The sequence below is a fragment of the Heteronotia binoei genome, chromosome 10, assembly GCF_032191835.1.
Source record: "Heteronotia binoei isolate CCM8104 ecotype False Entrance Well chromosome 10, APGP_CSIRO_Hbin_v1, whole genome shotgun sequence".
Taxonomy (NCBI): domain Eukaryota; kingdom Metazoa; phylum Chordata; class Lepidosauria; order Squamata; family Gekkonidae; genus Heteronotia; species Heteronotia binoei.
The window spans coordinates 93,764,555-93,782,059 of record NC_083232.1 but is presented as its reverse complement, the minus strand read 5'-3'; the positions used below and the strand labels follow the sequence as shown (position 1 = coordinate 93,782,059).

Genomic DNA, 17,505 nt, shown 5'->3' with positions numbered 1-17,505 from the left:
TGACACAGAGTGTTGGACTGGATGGGCCATTGGCCTGATCCAACATGGCTTCTCTTATGTTCTTATGTTATTCACATTGTATCCTCTTGCCATCAGCTACCCAGACAATGTATATCAGTAACCCTGAACACTTTTGTAACTGATGAGTGAAACTGTCTGCATTCCAAGCTGAAATATATAATTGCTGCTTTGCTTTTGCCTTTGGCTAGTGGATGCATCCCCAACTTGTTATCTTAGAAGCTTGTTAACATGGCAACCAAGGTCGAGCTGGAGGAGACGGAGAAGTTAGTAGATAGAGCACCTGGACTAAGGGGGGAGGAAGAGGGGAGTAGAAAGCCCGCCAAATGTACCCGCTATTATTTGTCGCACTTCACTTGAATTGGTAATGGCCCACCGAGGGTATATAGGTGGTGCCTTTAGGCTAGGACCCCAGTTTTAGCAACTTCTTGTATTGCCTTAATGATGCTTGGAATAAACATCTGAAGTTATCCTCTGCGTGTTCCTTGACTCTGGGGTCTGACACTTTTCTCCCTTTCTCAACAATACAAGTACTTGTGGGAACTCAATGAAATTACTGAGCAGCCGGGATAGAATGGATAAAAGGAAGTACTTCTTAACCCAAAGGGTGATTGATACATGGAATTCACTGCCAGAGGAGGTGGCGGTGGCTACAAGCATTGCCAGCTTCAAGAGGGGATTAGATCAATTTATGGAGCAGAGGTCCATCAGTGGCTATCAGCCACAGGGTATAGATTCTTCAAGAAAATTGGAGAAATCAAGGGAACGTTTCGTGCAAAGATGGCCATGATAAAGGACAAAAATGGTAGGGACCTAACAGAAGCAGAAGAGATCAGGAAGAGGTGGCAAGAATAAACAGAAGAATTATACAAGAAGGATCTCAATGTCCCAGACAACCATGACAGTGAAATCGATGACCTTGAGCCAGACATCCTGGAGTGTGAAGTCAAACGGGCTTTAGAAAGCATTACTAACGACAAAGCGAGCAGAGATGATGGTATCCCAGTGGAGCTATTCAAAGTCCTAAAAGATGATGCTGTTAAAGTGATGCACACATTATCTCAACAAATTTGAAAACACAACAGTGGCCACAGGATTGGAAAAGATCAGTTTATATTCCAATCCCAAAGAAGGGTAATGCCAAGGAATGCTCAAACTATCACACCATTGCACTCATTTCACAAGCCAGCAAGGTCATGTTAAAGATCCTACAAGCTAGGCTTCAGCAGTATGTAGATCGAGAACTACCAGAAGTTCAAGCTGGGTTTCGGAGAGATAGAGGAACTAGAGATCAAATTGCCAACATTCGATGGATTATGGAGAAAGCATGGGAGTATCAGAAAAAACATCTATTTCTGTTTCATTGACTATGCTAAAGCCTTTGATTGTGTGGATCACAACAAACTGTGGCAAGTCCTTAAAGAGATGGGAGTACCAGACCACCTCACATGTCTCCTGAGAAACCTGTATAAGGGTCAAGAAGCAACTGTCAGAACGGGATGTGGAACGACGGATTGGTTTAGAATAGGAAAAGAAGTTTGACAAGGATAAATTGTCACCCTGCTTATTTAATTTATTTGCAGAGTACATCATGTGGAATGCTGGCCTGGATGAAGCACAAGCCGCAATTAAGATTGCTGGGAAAAACATCAACAACCTCAGATATGCAGATGACACCTCTCTAATGGCAGAAAGTGAGGACCTAAAGAACCTCTTGTTGAGGGTGAAAGAGGACAGCACAAAAGTAGGCTTGAAACTCAACATCAAAAAACTAAGATAATGGCATCTGGCCCCATCACACCTTGGCAAATAGAAGGGGAAGACACGGAAGTAGTGACTGAGTTCACATTCCTGGGGTCCAAGATCACTGCAGATGGTGACTGTAGCCATGAAATTAAAAGATGTTTGCTCCTTGGGAGGACAGCTATGGTGAACCTGGGCAGTATAATAAAAAGTAGAGACATCAGCCTGCCAACAAAAGTCCGTATAGTCAAAGCGATGGTATTCCCAGTAGTAATGTATGGCCGTGGGAGCTGGACCATAAGGAAGGCCGAGCGCAGAAGAATAGATGCTTTTGAGATGTGGTGCTGGAGAAGACTCTTGAGAGTCCCTTGGACGGCAAGAAGATCAAATCAATCAGTCCTCAGGGAAATCAACCCAGACTGTTCTCTGGAAGGTCAGATGCTGAAGCTCAAATACTTTGGCCACCAAATGAAAAGGGAGCATTCCCTGGAGAAGATCCTGATGCTGGGAAAGACAGAAGGCAAAAGAAGATGGGGACGGCAGAAGATGAGATGGCTGGACAGTGTTGCTGATGTAACAAAGACGAATTTGAGCAGGCTTCGGAGGATGGTGGAAGACAGGAGGACCTGGCGTGACTTTGTCCATGGGGTCGCAAAGACTTGACTGTGCAACTGAAGAACAAAATAGATGGAACTCTCTGTCTGGGGCAAGTGATGCGCTGTATTCTTGGTGCTTGGGTGGGGCAACAGTGTGAGGACTTCCAGTGTCCTGGCCCCACTGATGGACCTCCGATAGCATCTGGGTTTTTTTGGCCACTCTGTGTACAGAGTGTTGGACTGGATGGGCCATTAGCCTGATCCAACATGGCTTCTCTTATGTTCTTATATTCTCTTATGTTCTTATGACACTAGAGCAGGGGTGGCCAATGGTAGCTCTCCAGATGTGTTCTGCCTACAACTCCCATCAGCCCCAGCCATTGGCCATGCTGGCTGGGGCTGATGGGAGTTGTAGGCAAAAAAATCTGGAGAGCTACCGTTGGCCATCCCTGCACTAGAAGGATCCTGATGCAATACTGCTTTATCTCCTCCACCCTGACCAGAATAACGAAGGCTGCTACTTAAGCAATCCATAAACAGAGCCTTGATGACAGAGATAGTGGAATGTCTTGCAATGAGTACGAGGCGTTGCAGAGAGCAGTAAGTGGGCACCAAAGGTGAACTCTGACAAAAGCAGGTCTCATTTTGGATAGGAGAACACAGGAATGGAGCTCCAGAACCTCTAAATTGTATTGTGCTCTTTCTTTCTTACCCCCCCGCTCGCCTCCAAAATAGTTGTTTCTGGGCTCCATTATTCAGACCCCCTGTGAGAATTTTGCTGAGCTCTAAGATTTGACAAACTTTCTAATACCCCCCCCCCCCCAAAAAAGGGAAGATAACCAAAACAAATAAAGCAGAGAGATGGAAATCTCCATCATGCCACTGTGGCCACATAGAAGAAAGTAATTTAAAAAGTATGATGAGAGTAAGGTTTTATTATGACAGTTTTAATTCAAGAAGCATTTGAAGGTAGATGCTTGCTGAGCTGATATAATTTAGTACACCTTCTGGTGATATCAGGGGTGTGTGGCATATGCAAATGAGTTGTGCAAATGAGTGGTGCTAATGAGCTCTGATATCACTTTTTCTACAAAATGACCGCTGGTCAGAAGCATTGTTGAATGGCTGGCTTAATACTACTTGCATCCTTTGAATGATAGTAATGTATAACTGGATACCTTTCTGCAGGGCTTCTTTTGTAGCAGGAACTCCTTTTGCATATTAGGCCACACCCCTCTTATGTAGCCAATCCTCCAAAAGCTTACAGGGCTCTTAGTACAGGGCCTACTGTAAGCTCCAGCAGGATTGGCTACATCACGGGGTCGTGGCCTAATATGCAAAAGAGTTCCCGCTACAAAAAAAGCCCTGCCTTTCTGTGTAAAATGATCCCACAGTAATTTCCTTCTACTTATTTTCTTTTGTTTGGTCTGATACACATGGGCACACTTAACTACATTTGTGTTCTCTAGCACAGGGGTCCCCAACTTTTTTGAACCTGCAGGCAGGTTTGGAATTCTGACACGGCATAGTGGGCATAGCAACAAAATGGCTGCCCCAGCTTAACTTCGGGAACGCTGTACAGATCTGTGTGTGCTGTGGTGTTCAGCCAATCAAATCCCCAGTGGCTAATCAGAAGTCTTGCTGGGCAAAAGCTCTGCCTGGCCCCGCCCACTTACTAAAACCAGTCGACTGGAAGCGTGACACCTGCAGGCATTACACTGGGGATTCGTGCTTAGCACAGCCTTCATGCTCTTAGTTGAACGGGTGACCCATGCTTTGATAATGCTGCCTTTTTTCCTGTTGAATCCTTCCCTATCAGTAGTAGGGGCTATCAGTCTAGGGGGCCAAAGCAGATGGGACCCTGACAGGTCCTTAAACAGAACTCCTAGGACGTTTTCTCCCTTTTAGAAAAGCGGGTGTGCACGGGTCTGTCTAGCACCATGGTGGGAGAGGAGAGGTCAGTCTTCCGGGTCCTTTTTCCTTCAAAGTTTTTCTTCATCCTCTTGGGGAAACATACATGTATAGGTAGTAGCTTCATGAAGCCCTCTCACTTGGGAAAAGTGGGAAATGTATTTATAGCTTAACCCATTCTGTATTCATAGCTTAACTCAGCGAGCCAGTTTGGTGTAGTGGTTAAGTGTGCGGATTCTTATCTGGGAGAACCGGGTTTGATTCCCCACTCCTCCACTTGCACCTCCTGGCATGGCCTTGGGTCAGCCATAGCTCTGGCAGAGGTTGTCCTTGAAAGGGCAGCTGCTGTGAGAGCCCTCTCCAGCCCCACCCACCTCACAGGGTGTCTGTTGTGGGGGAGGGAGATAAAGGAGATTGTGAGCCGCTCTGAGACTCTTGCGTGGAGGGCGGAATATAAATCCAATGTCTTCTTCCAATGTCTTCTTCTCTTTTCACTGAGATCCCAGGAAGAAATATCGAACTCCTAACATCGTATTTGACTGATAATGGTATAGGGCAGGGGTGACCTAACTTGCTTAACTTAAGAGCCACATAGAATAAACGTCATGCCTGAGAGCCGTAAGACATGTTTGAGAGCTACAAGATAGGGAGGGAAGAAAGTAAATAGGAGGGAGTTAGAGGTAGAAAGAAAGCAACTTTAACTTTAAATGCTTTCTCCAAGTTGCCAGCTAGCTTGGCTTGGAGAAGTGATTTAAAGGGACAAATGCCTTCTCTAAGCTGGCCAACAGGGCAGTGGGGGCTTCAAGAGCCAAACAATATGAGTGGAAGAGCCACATGTGGCTCTCGAGCCACAGTTTGTCCACCCCTGGTTTAGGGTTTGTTTTTTTTAAACATAATTCTAAGCATTAGGGTTTGTAGAATCTTTCGGGCTCAAGTGCCGTGTTCTACTGGAGAAAGTTTTCCTTCCAGACGTTTCGTTCTCAGCTGCGGAGAACATCCTCAGTGGCGTTGCAGCCGGAGCAGGCGCTCAGACCTTCTAGGCTGCTGTGCGTTGAGTGAGGCCAGGGCTGCTGGAGAGCTGCTATTTCTAGGCTGGAGGGGGTGTGGTGAGAGGGCAGTTGGTTTGTGAATGTACCCATTGTTTGGTGGGGCTTCCTGGAATTCTAAGCAGTTGGAATGTTCATGAGCATTCCATACCTAAGCAATTAAGCCCAACAGGTATGGAGAATTTATTTCAGTCAATCTGAAAGATGTTCTGTTTAACACCTACAGAGGTTTCAAAAGCCACACCTTGTGTTTACCTCTGGTTCCTTCCCCTTAGGTTTCTGAGAGTTTAGGTGGGGGATTAAATCACCCAACTAATTTCTGCAAGTATGTGGTTTAGCTTGACCCCTTATGTGAGTCTTTACATCCATAACTCATAGGCAGCACAGATTTAATAGGGTTCCAGTAAAAATATCTCTGGGTAAGTTCCCAATAACTGGAGAAGGCGGCTTCCTAGGACTATAATTCCGACAAAGCTTTCTTGTTTCAGATTCTAAGGCAGAAATTATATTTATTCTCCCCCCCCCCCCCCCCCCGGAAAATAAACAACAAATGGCTGCCCTTTCTATCCAAGTATCTGTAGCTGGATCTTAGGAGAACTGCTATAAGGTCTAAATTATCCCTATTCACAGAAAAGCTTTTTGTTTTTTTTTTTCATTTTAAATCTCACCTCAGCCATGAACTCTTCAGATGGCTTTATGTAAGCTACCATCTTTTCGCTTGCTGCGTTCAAACATACACTGCACTAAACAGCTGCTAGAACTGGCCCGCCTTAAATGGTAGTTGTAAGAATTAGGGAGCTAATATGCTATTACATGTTCTTCTGAACACTCAATATTTGCAATAGGATAAGTCCAGGGCTTTTTTTGTAGCAGGAACTCCTTTGCATATTAGGCCACACACCCCTGATGTAGCCAATCCTCCTGGAGCTCACAGTAGGCCCTGTAAGAAGACCCCTGTAAGCTCTTGGAGGATTAGCTACATCAGGGGGGTGTAGCCTATATGCAAAGGAGTTCCTGCTACCAAAAAAACCCTGCTTTTGAGGTTTACAGAAAATTATCCAAAGACCTTAATGGCAGATGAACTTGCAAGCCAGTGCCCTGCAGACAGTTCTTCAGAAACCTCTGCTGTGTATGTCCAGAACTGTTCCTCTCCAGATAGGCCGGCCTGAAAAGGGCTCCCTGAAGGTAGTCTGAAACCACTGCCCTAAATAAATTGCCCCTGTATAGATCGAGGGCGCAGCCTCATTTGGACAATTCTGATCACCGCACCTCAAAAAAGATATTATAGCATTGGAAAAAGTGCAGAAAAGGGCAACTAGAACGATTCAAGGGTTTAAACTCTTTCCCTATGAAGAAAGGTTAGAACGCTTGGGGCTCTTTAGCTTGGAGAAACGTCAACTGCAGAGTGACATGATAGAGGTTTACAAGATTATGCATGGGATGGAGAAAGTAGAGAAAGAAGTCATTTTCTCCCTTTCTCACAATACAAGAACTCGTGGACATTCAATGAAATTGCTGAGCAGTCGACCAGATAAAAGGAAGTCCTTCTTCACCCAAAGGGTGATTAACACATGGAATTCACTGCCACAGGAGGTGGTGGCAGCTACAAGCATAGCCAGCTTCAAGAGGGGGTTGGATAAGTATGTGGAGCAAAGGTCCATCAGTGGCTACTAGCAGCATCGTATTGTTGGAACTCTCTTTCTGGGACAGTGATGTTCTGTATTATTGTGCTTGAGGGGGGAGCACAGTGGGAGGGCTTCTAGCCCCACTGGTGGACCTCCTGATGGCACTTGGGGTTTTTTTGGCCACTGTGTGACACAGAGTGTTGGACTGGATGGGCCATTGGCCTGAACCAACAGGGCTTCTCTTATGTTCTTATGTGACACAGAGTGTTGGACTGGATGGGCCATTGGCTTGATCCAACATGGCTTCTCTTATGTTCTTATGTGGCACAGAGTGTTGGACTGGATGGGCCATTGGCCTGAACCAACATGGCTTCTCTAATGTTCTTATGTGACACAGTGTTGGACTGGATGGGCCATTGGCCTGAACCAACATGGCTTCTCTTATGTTCTTATGTGACACAGAGTGTTGGACTGGATGGGCCATTGGCCTGATCCAACATGGCTTCTCTTATGTTCTTATGTGACACAGAGTGTTGGACTGGATGGGCCATTGGCCTGATCCAACATGGCTTCTCTTATGTTCTTCTGTGACACAGAGTGTTGGACTGGATGGGCCATTGGCCTGATCCAACATGGCTTCTCTTATGTTCTTATGTGGCACAGAGTGTTGGACTGGATGGGCCATTGGCCTGATCCAACAGGGCTTCTCTTATGTTCTTATGTGACACAGAGTGTTGGACTGGATGGGCCATTGGCCTGAACCAACATGGCTTCTCTTATGTTCTTCTGTGACACAGAGTGTTGGACTGGATGGGCCATTGGCCTGATCCAACATGGCTTCTCTTATGTTCTTAACTAGCTGTCGACTTTTGCTCGTGTTTCTTAAAACAAACTTGCCTTTCATTTTAAAACATTCTTTGTTTGGAGGCAGGTGCCTTTGCCTGTCTTAAGTTGCCGTTGGAACATTGGCTACGGTCGCCAGAGAGCTCTGTAATCCCCATGGCAGGGAGCCAGCGATTGCATCAGTGAGTGAGGTTTCTACTTAACTGCTTGTTCCTCGAGCTTGAATTGAACATGAACCAGACAGTATGTTTTGTGGTGGTTTTGTTACTTACCAGGAACAAGCGATTGAACTAGGCCTATTTAAACATTTCAGTTTTTAAAAGCATTTTCCACGACAGTAACATTGACAATTTCCCAACAAAACAAAACAAAAACTTCTTAATGGCGCCAGAAAAGGGACATTAAGGTATCTACAAATCACAAAAGGAATTTCAGTGTGGATTTTGATGGGGTTGGGGTTCTTTTGTAGAAAAACAGGTGGTGGAGCTCATTAGCATAACTCACTAGCATATGTGGGCCCCTCCCCAGCCAAAAGCAACTCAATGCAAGAAAGGAGAGCCCCAGGGGAGCGAAGCCTACTTGGGCTGGCTAGAGACCCAGCCAACTTAAGCAGGCCTCGCTCACCTGGGGCTCTCCTGGGCTGCCGCCTCCCCAGCCACCTACCACCCAAAATCACATAAGAAGTGGAGAAGGGGTGACACAGGCTTCTCCAAGGGTTAATGAGGGCTGCTGGAGGTGTGGCAAAGCTCCTGGTGGCTGGCTGGCTGCCCGCTCTCCTGATTCAGGGATTGTTATGCAGCTGCACTTACTATTCAGTGGACAAGGTAGGTGGAGAGGAAGAGGGGGAACCCTCAGAAAGGTTCAAGAGCTGTGCTCCTGTGAACTCCTGCTGAATCTGAGGCCTGGAAGGGGTAGTGGGGGAGCCCAGTACATAATAGAGAAAAAAACACATTCATGAAGTTGCCTTAAACTGAATCGGACCATTGGTCCCTTAAGGTTAGTATTGTCAGACTGACAGTAGCTATCCAGGATCTCAGGCAGAGGTCTTTCACATTATCTATTGCTTGGTTGTTTTTAATTGGAGATGCCAGGGATTGAACCAGAGAGGCAGTTTAAGGCGTCCATGTGCCACTTTCTGTCCAAATGTGTGCGGACTCTTATCTGGGAGAACCGGGTTTGATTCCCCACTCCTCCACTTGCACCTGCTGGAATGGCCTTGGGTCAGCCATAGCTCTGGCAGAGGTTGTCCTTGAAAGGGCAGCTGCTGTGAGAGCCCTCTCAGCCCCACCCACCTTACAGGATGCCTGTTGTGGAGGAAGAAAGTAAAGGAGATTGTGAGCCGCTCTGAGACTCTTCGGAGTGGAGGGCGGGATATAAATCCAATATCATCTTCATCTTCTTCTTCAAATGATACACTTTCTTGACTACAAAAAAAGAATACTGTTGGGTATGTTTGAAATTTTGCTTGGAGAAAATTAAGGCATTCACAAGTATGCCAATTACCATACATATGAACATATGAAGCTGCCTTCTACTGAATCAGACCCTTGGTCCATCAAAGTCAGTATTGTCTTCTCAGACTGGCAGCGGCTCTCCAGGGTCTCAAGCTGAGGTTTTTCACACCTATTTGCCTGGACCCTTTTTTGGAGATGCCAGGGATTGAACCTGGGACCTTCAGCTTCCCAAGCAGATGCTCTACCACTGAGCCACCGTCCCTGCATTCTAAGTGATTCCTTTTTCGTTGTTAAAGCAGGAAAAATGAGTTTAGGTTTCCTAAAGATGGATAGCTCAATGAAGGCGTCGGCTTGGTGTGCTGCAGCGGTGAAAAAGGCAAACTCTATGTTAGGGATTAATTAGGAAAGGTACTGAGAATAAAACAGCCAACGTTGTCATGCCCTTTTGCGGGGCTTAATTTGGAGCGCTGGATCTCCAAAAGGACATTACAGAGATGGAAAAAGTACAGAGGAGGGCAACAAAGATGGTGAAGGAGTTGGAACATCTTCCGTATAAGGAAAGGATGAAGAGTCTGGGACTTTTCAGTTGAGAAAAGAGATGACTAAGGAGTGGGGGGGGGGGTGCATGATAAGAGGTTTACAAAATTCTGCTTGGGGTGGAGAGGGTTGAAAAAGGACTTTTTTTTCTCCTTCTCTTAAAACCACTCAAGGGCATCCAGCAAAGCTGATGGGGCAGCAGAATCAGGACAGGCAAGAAATGCTATTTTACATGGAGAGCGATTGAAAATTGCTGCTGGAGGACGGCCACAGGAATAAACAGCTTTAAAAGGGGATTCAGTAGATTCATGGAGGATAAGTCTATGCTGTGGCTACTAGTCATGGTGACTGAGGAGAACTTCCACATTCAGAGGCACTCACCCTCTGAATCCCGGAGCCGGGAAGCTCTGTGTCCTGTTGTGGGCTGTCCAGAAGAACTGGTTGGCCACTGTGCGAGAGAAAATGCTGGACTACATGAACCATTAATAGCCCTGTGGCGCAGAGCGGTAAAGCTGCAGTACCGCAGTCGAAGCTCTCTGCTCACGACCTGAGTTCGATCCCAGCAGAAGCTGGGTTCAGGTAGCCGGCTCCAGGTTGACCCATCCTTCCGAGGTCAGTAACATGAGTCCCCAGCTTGCTGGGGGGAAAGCGTAGATGACTGGGGAAGGCAATGGCAAACCACCCTGTAAAAAGTCTGCTGTGAAAACGCTGTGAAAGCAACGTCACCCCAGAGTCGCAAACAACTGGTGCTTGCACAGGGGACTACATTTACCTTTTTTTTAAAAAAAAAAGAGAGATAGTGACTGGGTCCGGACCGACATTTTGAGCTGGTAGACAGAGGGGATGCGGGCAGGCCAAAAAATGTGACCAAACGCATGTATCCACCTCCTGCTTCCACTTCCAACCTCTCCATGGGCTGTCCCACTCGTGCCACAAAAAACTACCACTTTAGAAGTGGTAGCTTTTTGTGGCACGAGTGGGACAGTCCGGGAGTGGGACGGGAGGCGAATGCGCAAATCAAAACCCGTGGGCTTTGTGTCTCCGGGAAAGACACATGCACACACAATAATATCCCAGTCTCTCTATACCTTATGGGATATGCAGGCCTGTCGCTAGGATTTCAAAAGTTGGGGGGCATGTAGAAAAGTTGGGGGAGGGGCACTTAGCAGCTCTCCTCCCCTGGCTGCCGCCGTGACTCTGGGTGCCTGTGTTGGGCCCTTAAAATGGCATGGGAGGGGCAATTCCCTTCCATGGAATTTGAATTGTGGGGGGAGGGAGGGGATGGCCCTCAGCCTCTCAGCTTTCACACCCACAGCGATTGAAGGGGGAGGGAAGGTCAAGGACATCCGGGTTGGGACACTGGACAGGAAGTCAGGGGCAGGACCCCTAGAGCCCCCCCTGTAGCTACGGGCCTGCCTAGTGAGTCCCACTTCAGCTGTGGCTTCACCAGGAGATCTGTTGGAGAGCCAGTTTGGTGTAGTGGTGAAGTGTGCTGACTCATATCTGGGAGAACTGGGTTTGATTCCCCACTCCTCCACTTGCAGCTGCTGGAATGGCCTTGGGTCAGCCATAGATCTCATAGGAGTTGTCCTTGAAAACGCAGCTTCCGGGAGAGCTCTCTCAGCCCCACCCACCTCACAGGGTGTCTGTTGTGGGGGGAGAAGATAGAGGAGATTGTAAGCCTCTCTGAGTCTCTGATTCAGAGAGAAGGGTGAGGTATAAATCTGCAGTCGTCGTCTGTGACACGCTGCTCTCTTTTCACCCCTGTCTAGCAGTTGTCTTTACAGGCCTGTTTTCACAGTGTACTAGAATGTATGTGTAGTACTTTGGACGCTTGAGAAGTGCTGGGTATCATTTAAAGCAGGAGTGGGAGGGGAAACTGGGGGGCTGGAGTTGGCCCCCAAGGGAACTCGTTCTGGCCCAGAGGCAGGGCTTTTTCTTCTTCTTTTTAAAGCGGGAACAAACAAGAATGCAGTTTTGGCTGGCTTGGTGTCAGGGGGTGTGGCCTAATGTGCAAACGGGTTCCGGCTGTGCTTTTCCCACAAACAGCCCTGTGTGGAACAATGGTGACACCAGGGGGTGTGGCCTAATATGCAAAGGACTTCCTGCATGCCAAGTTTGAATGCAGCTGTGGTGGAAAGGTGAGAGAGCCACTGTGGAGTAGCGGGAGCGGTTAGAGTGCTGAGCTAGGATCGGGGAGACCTCAGTTTTGAGTCTCCGCTTGACCTCAGAAGCTCGCTCAGTGACCTCAGGACAGTCACAGGCTCTGTGCCCTGACCTACTTCACAGGGTTGTTGTGAGCATAAAAAATGCAAGCGAGGAGAGTGATGTTAAGCCACTTTGGGTCTCCGTTGGGGAGAAAAGCAGGGGTAGCAGCAGCAGTGGACTGAGGGCACGTGGCAGCCCAGGCAGGCGCCCCCCCCCTTGCAGCTGCCGCCCCCACAGTGCTTTAGCCCCCCCCCCCCAGAGGCTGCACCACTCGCCCGCCCCCTCCTGCGCAATCACAGCACACTGTGGCCAGCAGGGTCGGGGGGGGGGGAGGTGATGGGACAGGAAGGGAAGGAGGGGGCGGGTGGTGGCGAGCACAGAGGAGGAGGCAGACCCGCTGCGGCTGGCAAGGCCGGCGGTGGGGGGGAGGTGATGGGACAGGAAGGGAAGGAGGGGGCGGTGGGCGCGGGGAAGGAGGCAGGCACGCTGTAGCTGGCAGAGCCCAGGCGCAGGGGGGCGGGAGGCGAAGGGACGGGAAGAGAAGGGAGAGGAGGGGCTGGCATTGGTGGCTGGCAGCCGTGTGGGCGGTGGAGGAGGCAGGCACGCCATGCCATGGCCGATAGGGTCCAGGCGCGGCAGTGTGATTGCACAGGGAGGCGAAGGGAAAGGAGGAGCGGGCGGTGGCAGGCACATAGGTGGGCGCACGGACGGTGGAGGCAGGTCAACAAGGCGCTTGCCTGGGGCACTGGTGGGGGGTGAGCCCAATTCGACGCCCCTACCATCCCAGCACCCTAGGCAACCGCCTAGTTTGCCCAGTGAGCGAGCCGACCCGGAGTAGCAATGAAGTCAACAAATGATAAAAATGTGCACCTGATTTCCCTTGTGAAAGAGGTGCCGTGTTCCGTCTAAGCTGTGTGAGTGTGAGCTAGCTCACCGTGTTTTATCCTTCAGCTCACACATTTGGGTCTTAGCGCAGGAAAAATGGCCCCAGAGCAAAGTAATTTAGGCAGTAGCTCACAGCTTCAATGCCAGTAGCTCATGAAGTGGAATTTTTGCTCACAATACTCCACAGCTTAGAGGGAGTATTGGCAACCGGTGACCCCGGATGTTTCATCTACTCTTGGAAAGTGAAAGCTTGGCTACCTCTCCGAGTCAGTGGAACTTTCCAGAAGTGTGTGCGTTCTTCTGCCATCCTCTCATCTGGGCCCTCAGATTCCCTGGAGAGCATGAGAGTAGGGTTGCCAAGACCAATTCAAGAAATATCTGGGGACTTTGGGGGTGGAGCCAGGAGACTTTGGGGGTGGAGCCAGGAGACTTTGGGGTGAAGCCAGGAGACTTTGGGGGTGGAGCCAGGAGCAAGGGTGTGACAAGCATAATTGAACTCCAAAGGGAGTTCAGGCCATCACATTTAAAGGGACCACACATCTTTTCAGTGCCTTCCCTCCACTGGAAATAATGAAGGATAGGGGCACCTTCTTTAGGGGCTCATAGAATTGGACCCCTTGGTCCAACTCTTTTGAAACTTGGAAGGTGTTTTGAGGAGAGACATCAGGTGCTACGCTGCAAATCTGGTGCCTCTGTCTCTCAAAAAACAGTTCCCCTCAGCCCCGGATACCTGCAGAACAATTTTCCATTATACCCTATGGGAATCGGTCTCTATAGAGAAGGGGTGGCCAAACTGTGGCTCAGGAGCCACATGTGGCTCTTTCACACATATTGTATGCCCCATCAGCCAGCTTGGAGAAGGCAGTTCTCTCTTTCATTCACTTCTCCAGCTAGCAGCTTGGAGAACGCATTTAAAGTCAAAGTTTCTTTCTTTCCACCTCTCCCTCCCCATCCGCCTCTCCCTCGCCATCTATTTCCCTCCCTCCCTCCCTCCCTTCCTTCCTTCCTTCCTTCCTTCCTTCCTTCCTTCCTTCCTTCCTTCCTTCCTTCCTTCCTTCCTTCCTTCCTTCCTTCCTTCCTCTGACATTTATTCTATGTGGCTCTTATATTACAGAAGTTTGGCCACCCCTGCCATGGAGTATAACGGAGTGCCCAGCAGACATTTCCTCCCCTCCCCCCCTTTCTGCTGACCCTGAAGCGGGGGGAAGGCCTCCAAACCGGGGATCCCCTGCCCCCGCCTGGGGATTGGCAACCCTGCCCTGAAGTAGCACCAGGAGGATGAGTTGTGATGGAATTGGAGGAGGGGGGAAGCATCCCAAACATCTGGAGAACCTGCAGCTCCCCCGAAGCCGTGGAAGTTACAATGAAATAAAGCCCACCTCAGCTTTGCCAGCAGGGATGCCAATCCCCAGGTGGGGGCAGGGGATCCCCTGGTTTAGAGGCCCTCCCCTCGTTTCAGGGTCATCAGGAAGCAAGGGGATGTCTGTTGGGCACTCCATTATTCCCTATGGATATCGATTCCCATAGGGTATAACGGAGACTCGATCCATGGGTATCTGGGGCTCTAGGGGAGCTATGTTTTGAGGCAGAGGCACCAAATTTGCAGCATAGCATCCAGCACCTCTCCCTAAAAGCTCCGCCAAGTTTCAAAAAGATTGAACCAGGGGGTCCAATTCTATGAGCCCCCAAAGAAGGTGCCCTTATCCTTCATTATTTCCAATGGAGGGAAGGCATTTTAAAGGTGTGCGGTCCCTTTCAATGCAACGGCCAGAACTCCCTTTGGAGTTCAATGATGCTTGTCTCAACCTTGCTCCTCACTCCACTCCCAAAGTCTCCTGGCTCCACCCCCAAAGTCTCCTGGCCCCGGCCCCAGTGTCCCCAGAGATTTCTTGAATGGAATTTGGCATCCCTATTTGCAGCTGGCTCCGGCACGGCGTTCAGAGGGGGCGGGCATGCATCTGGCGCCTGGCACGGAAGCCAGGAGAGCAGGGATTCCCCCTCTCCATCCCCACCCCCTCCCTCCCGCCTACTTTTGGAAAGCGCTGCCTCATCCCCGCTTGTCAAGAAGGAGCCATTTCCTGCATGCGCGGGGATTGAGTCACTGGCAGCTAGCTGGGTTGTTGGCGTTTTAACTCCTCCCTCGCCGTGCGGGAGTGTGTGTGTGTGTGTGTGTGCGCGCACACACGTACATAGGCAGGAAAAGGGGGAGGGAGGGAGGAGAGAAGCGACTGCCGGCCCTGAGGTTGATGCAATCTCATGCGCTGTGTGGCTGACAGGAGACCCCGCAAAGCCAAGCTTCCAGCCCCACTCTAGTCTGAATCGCCAGTCTCTTTTAACTGAGAACTCCTCACCCTTCAAACAATCTAGCCTGGGGAGGGGAGGAGCTTGAAGGGAGAGGGGGGGACCGTGAGCCTGCCAGGGGGAGGGAAGCAGCAGCAGCAGCAGCACGCCTCCCCCCCCCCCCTTCTCCCAGCAGCCGCCACCAGCTCCGGAGAAGTTCAAGGGCTAAAGGATGAAGTGAGGGATGAGATCAGCGAGAGAGAGAGGTTTGGCCAAGGCAGCCCGGCAGTCCAAGGCATGTGCCGCCCGGGGCTAGGGGGATTTCTCCTTGGGCAACTTTCCAAGCGGGCTTCGGGCTCGGTTGGCATTTTGGGGCGCGGGAAACGTTAACGTCGGGTGGTCCTAAAGCACCTTCTTTTTTTGAGAGAGGGAAAGAGAGGGGGGGGGGGAAATCCTTCATGGGGGGCATAATTTGGAAGTCTGGGAGTTCGTGTGGGAAATGATTACATCAGTGGCAGAGACGGCCAGGATTGGTCTGCACGGTATGGTTTGATTCACTACCTAAAAGATTGTGTGTAACCCTTTGAGTGAAGTGCAGCTCTGGGCAGAGTCACCTGCCTGCCTGCCTTCCCCCCCCCCCTCCCCAAAATAAGAGTGCGCACACAATAGTGCCGGGGACTGGCTCAGGTACGGGCGGAATTGCAAAAGCACCTGGAAAGGTGTGTGTGGTGGGGAGAGCAAGTTTGCAGCTTGGAGTTGCAAAGGACTGCGGGAGAACAAAACTCCCTGTTCTGAGAGAGGCTCTCTCTCTCTCTCTCTCTCTCTCTTAAAATGCCTTCTTGTTCTTCCGATCGCTGCCTCTTACATGCTGCAGAGGTAAGATTCCTTCTCCTCCCCCCCCCCCCCCACCAAATCACATTACCTTCCTCCTTTTCCAGTTGAAATAGGATCAGGTTGGGAAGCAGAGAAAGGAGCCTTTTGAAACATGGGGTTAAATCTCGAGGCGGTGCAGTTAATCCTGCCAGGGGAGCCGTTTGTGCAGTGCGAACGCGGTTTAGGAGGTGTAATGCTTCGCATCCGTTTGATTCGGGGATCCTGGCGACCGACCGTAAACTCTTTTTGTTAATACTTGGAAGCGCACGCCGTTGGGGGAGGGGGATGGGGGGGGGCATGATTCCAGCAATTGATCTTTTTATTTAAAAAAAACAAAAGCCCTGCAAGCGTAAACTCTTAAAAGTTAAACAGTCCAAAGTTGCTACCGATCAGACATGGCTTCCCCGCACCCCCCCCCCTCCCCCCCAGATTTTTAGCTCCGGGACAAAGCCATAAAAACAATCGAGAAGAAGAAGATCTCAAACTGGATATTGTGAGATTAGTTCCTGACAGCGTTTCCAGTTGTTTCTGACGCACTAGTGAAAGGCAGCCTTCCTTTTGAACCTAGGATGGAGGGGATTTTGTCGGGTGGAAGTCCAGTATTCCTGGAGGGGTGGGAAGGAGTAATAATCTCTGTAAAGCAAGCTATGCGGAGTAAGTCTGAGGCAATCCTCAAGACACCCTACGTAGAGCGGTGTGGGTGGTGCGGAACCGGCTGGACACAAAATACAGCCGTGGGGCCCCCCAAAATTCATCTCCCTCAGGAAACTCTGCTTTGCTGAGGAATATAAAAACAGCTTTCTAGGCCCCGCAAAGCACACTTTTCTCTTTCTGGGAAGATCTGTGGGGAATGTCTGCTGAAATCCCAGAAGCCAGATAAATGGCTGAATACGGATCTGAGTGGCTGGGGAGGGTCCAGGAGCCTCAGCCCTCCGTTTCACCCTTTCCATGATTTTACAACACCCCAATAAGTTATGCAAAAAAAGAAGAAATCCTTCAAACGGCGTCTCCCGTTGGCGTGATTTGAGATCCGCTTTTTGGTGCGAGACACGGAACGCCTCTCTGTGCAGTGGAGAGAGCCTGACAAAGCAAGCTATTCCCCCTTCCTCCCCAAGGGAGGAGCCTCAGCCAATGGAGAAAATAGAGAAATCCCAGACGACGTACGGTCACTGCCCAGTTTTCTTTCTTGTTTCCCCCCCCCCCATTGTTTCGTTTCTTTTGATGGACGACCAGGCTGCTGTTTAGTAAAAGTGTATCCCCCCCCTTTTTTTTTTGTCTGTTGCAGGACGTAAAAGTCTTTAGTGAAGATGGGACATGCAAAGTGATCGAGATCCTAGCGGATATGACAGCCAGGGACCTCTGCCAGTTACTGGTTTACAAAAGTCATTGTGTGGATGACAACAGCTGGACTCTAGTGGAGCACCACCCTCTCCTAGGACTAGGTAGGGACTCCTACAGGAGGACATCCATCCCCTTTCAAAATGCG

The 17,505-nt window shown here is 49.6% G+C and overlaps 1 protein-coding gene across 2 annotated transcripts in view; it reads left to right on the top strand.

The window, feature by feature from the left end:
• GRB10 (growth factor receptor bound protein 10) overlaps positions 1–17,505 on the top strand; it is a 140,439-nt gene that overhangs the window by 76,895 nt on the left and 46,039 nt on the right. For both annotated transcript variants that reach the window (XM_060247786.1, XM_060247785.1), the window contains one exon: positions 17,305–17,461. In XM_060247786.1, coding sequence (XP_060103769.1) covers positions 17,305–17,461 — 157 coding nt within the window. The remainder of the gene's footprint in view (positions 1–17,304; positions 17,462–17,505) is intronic.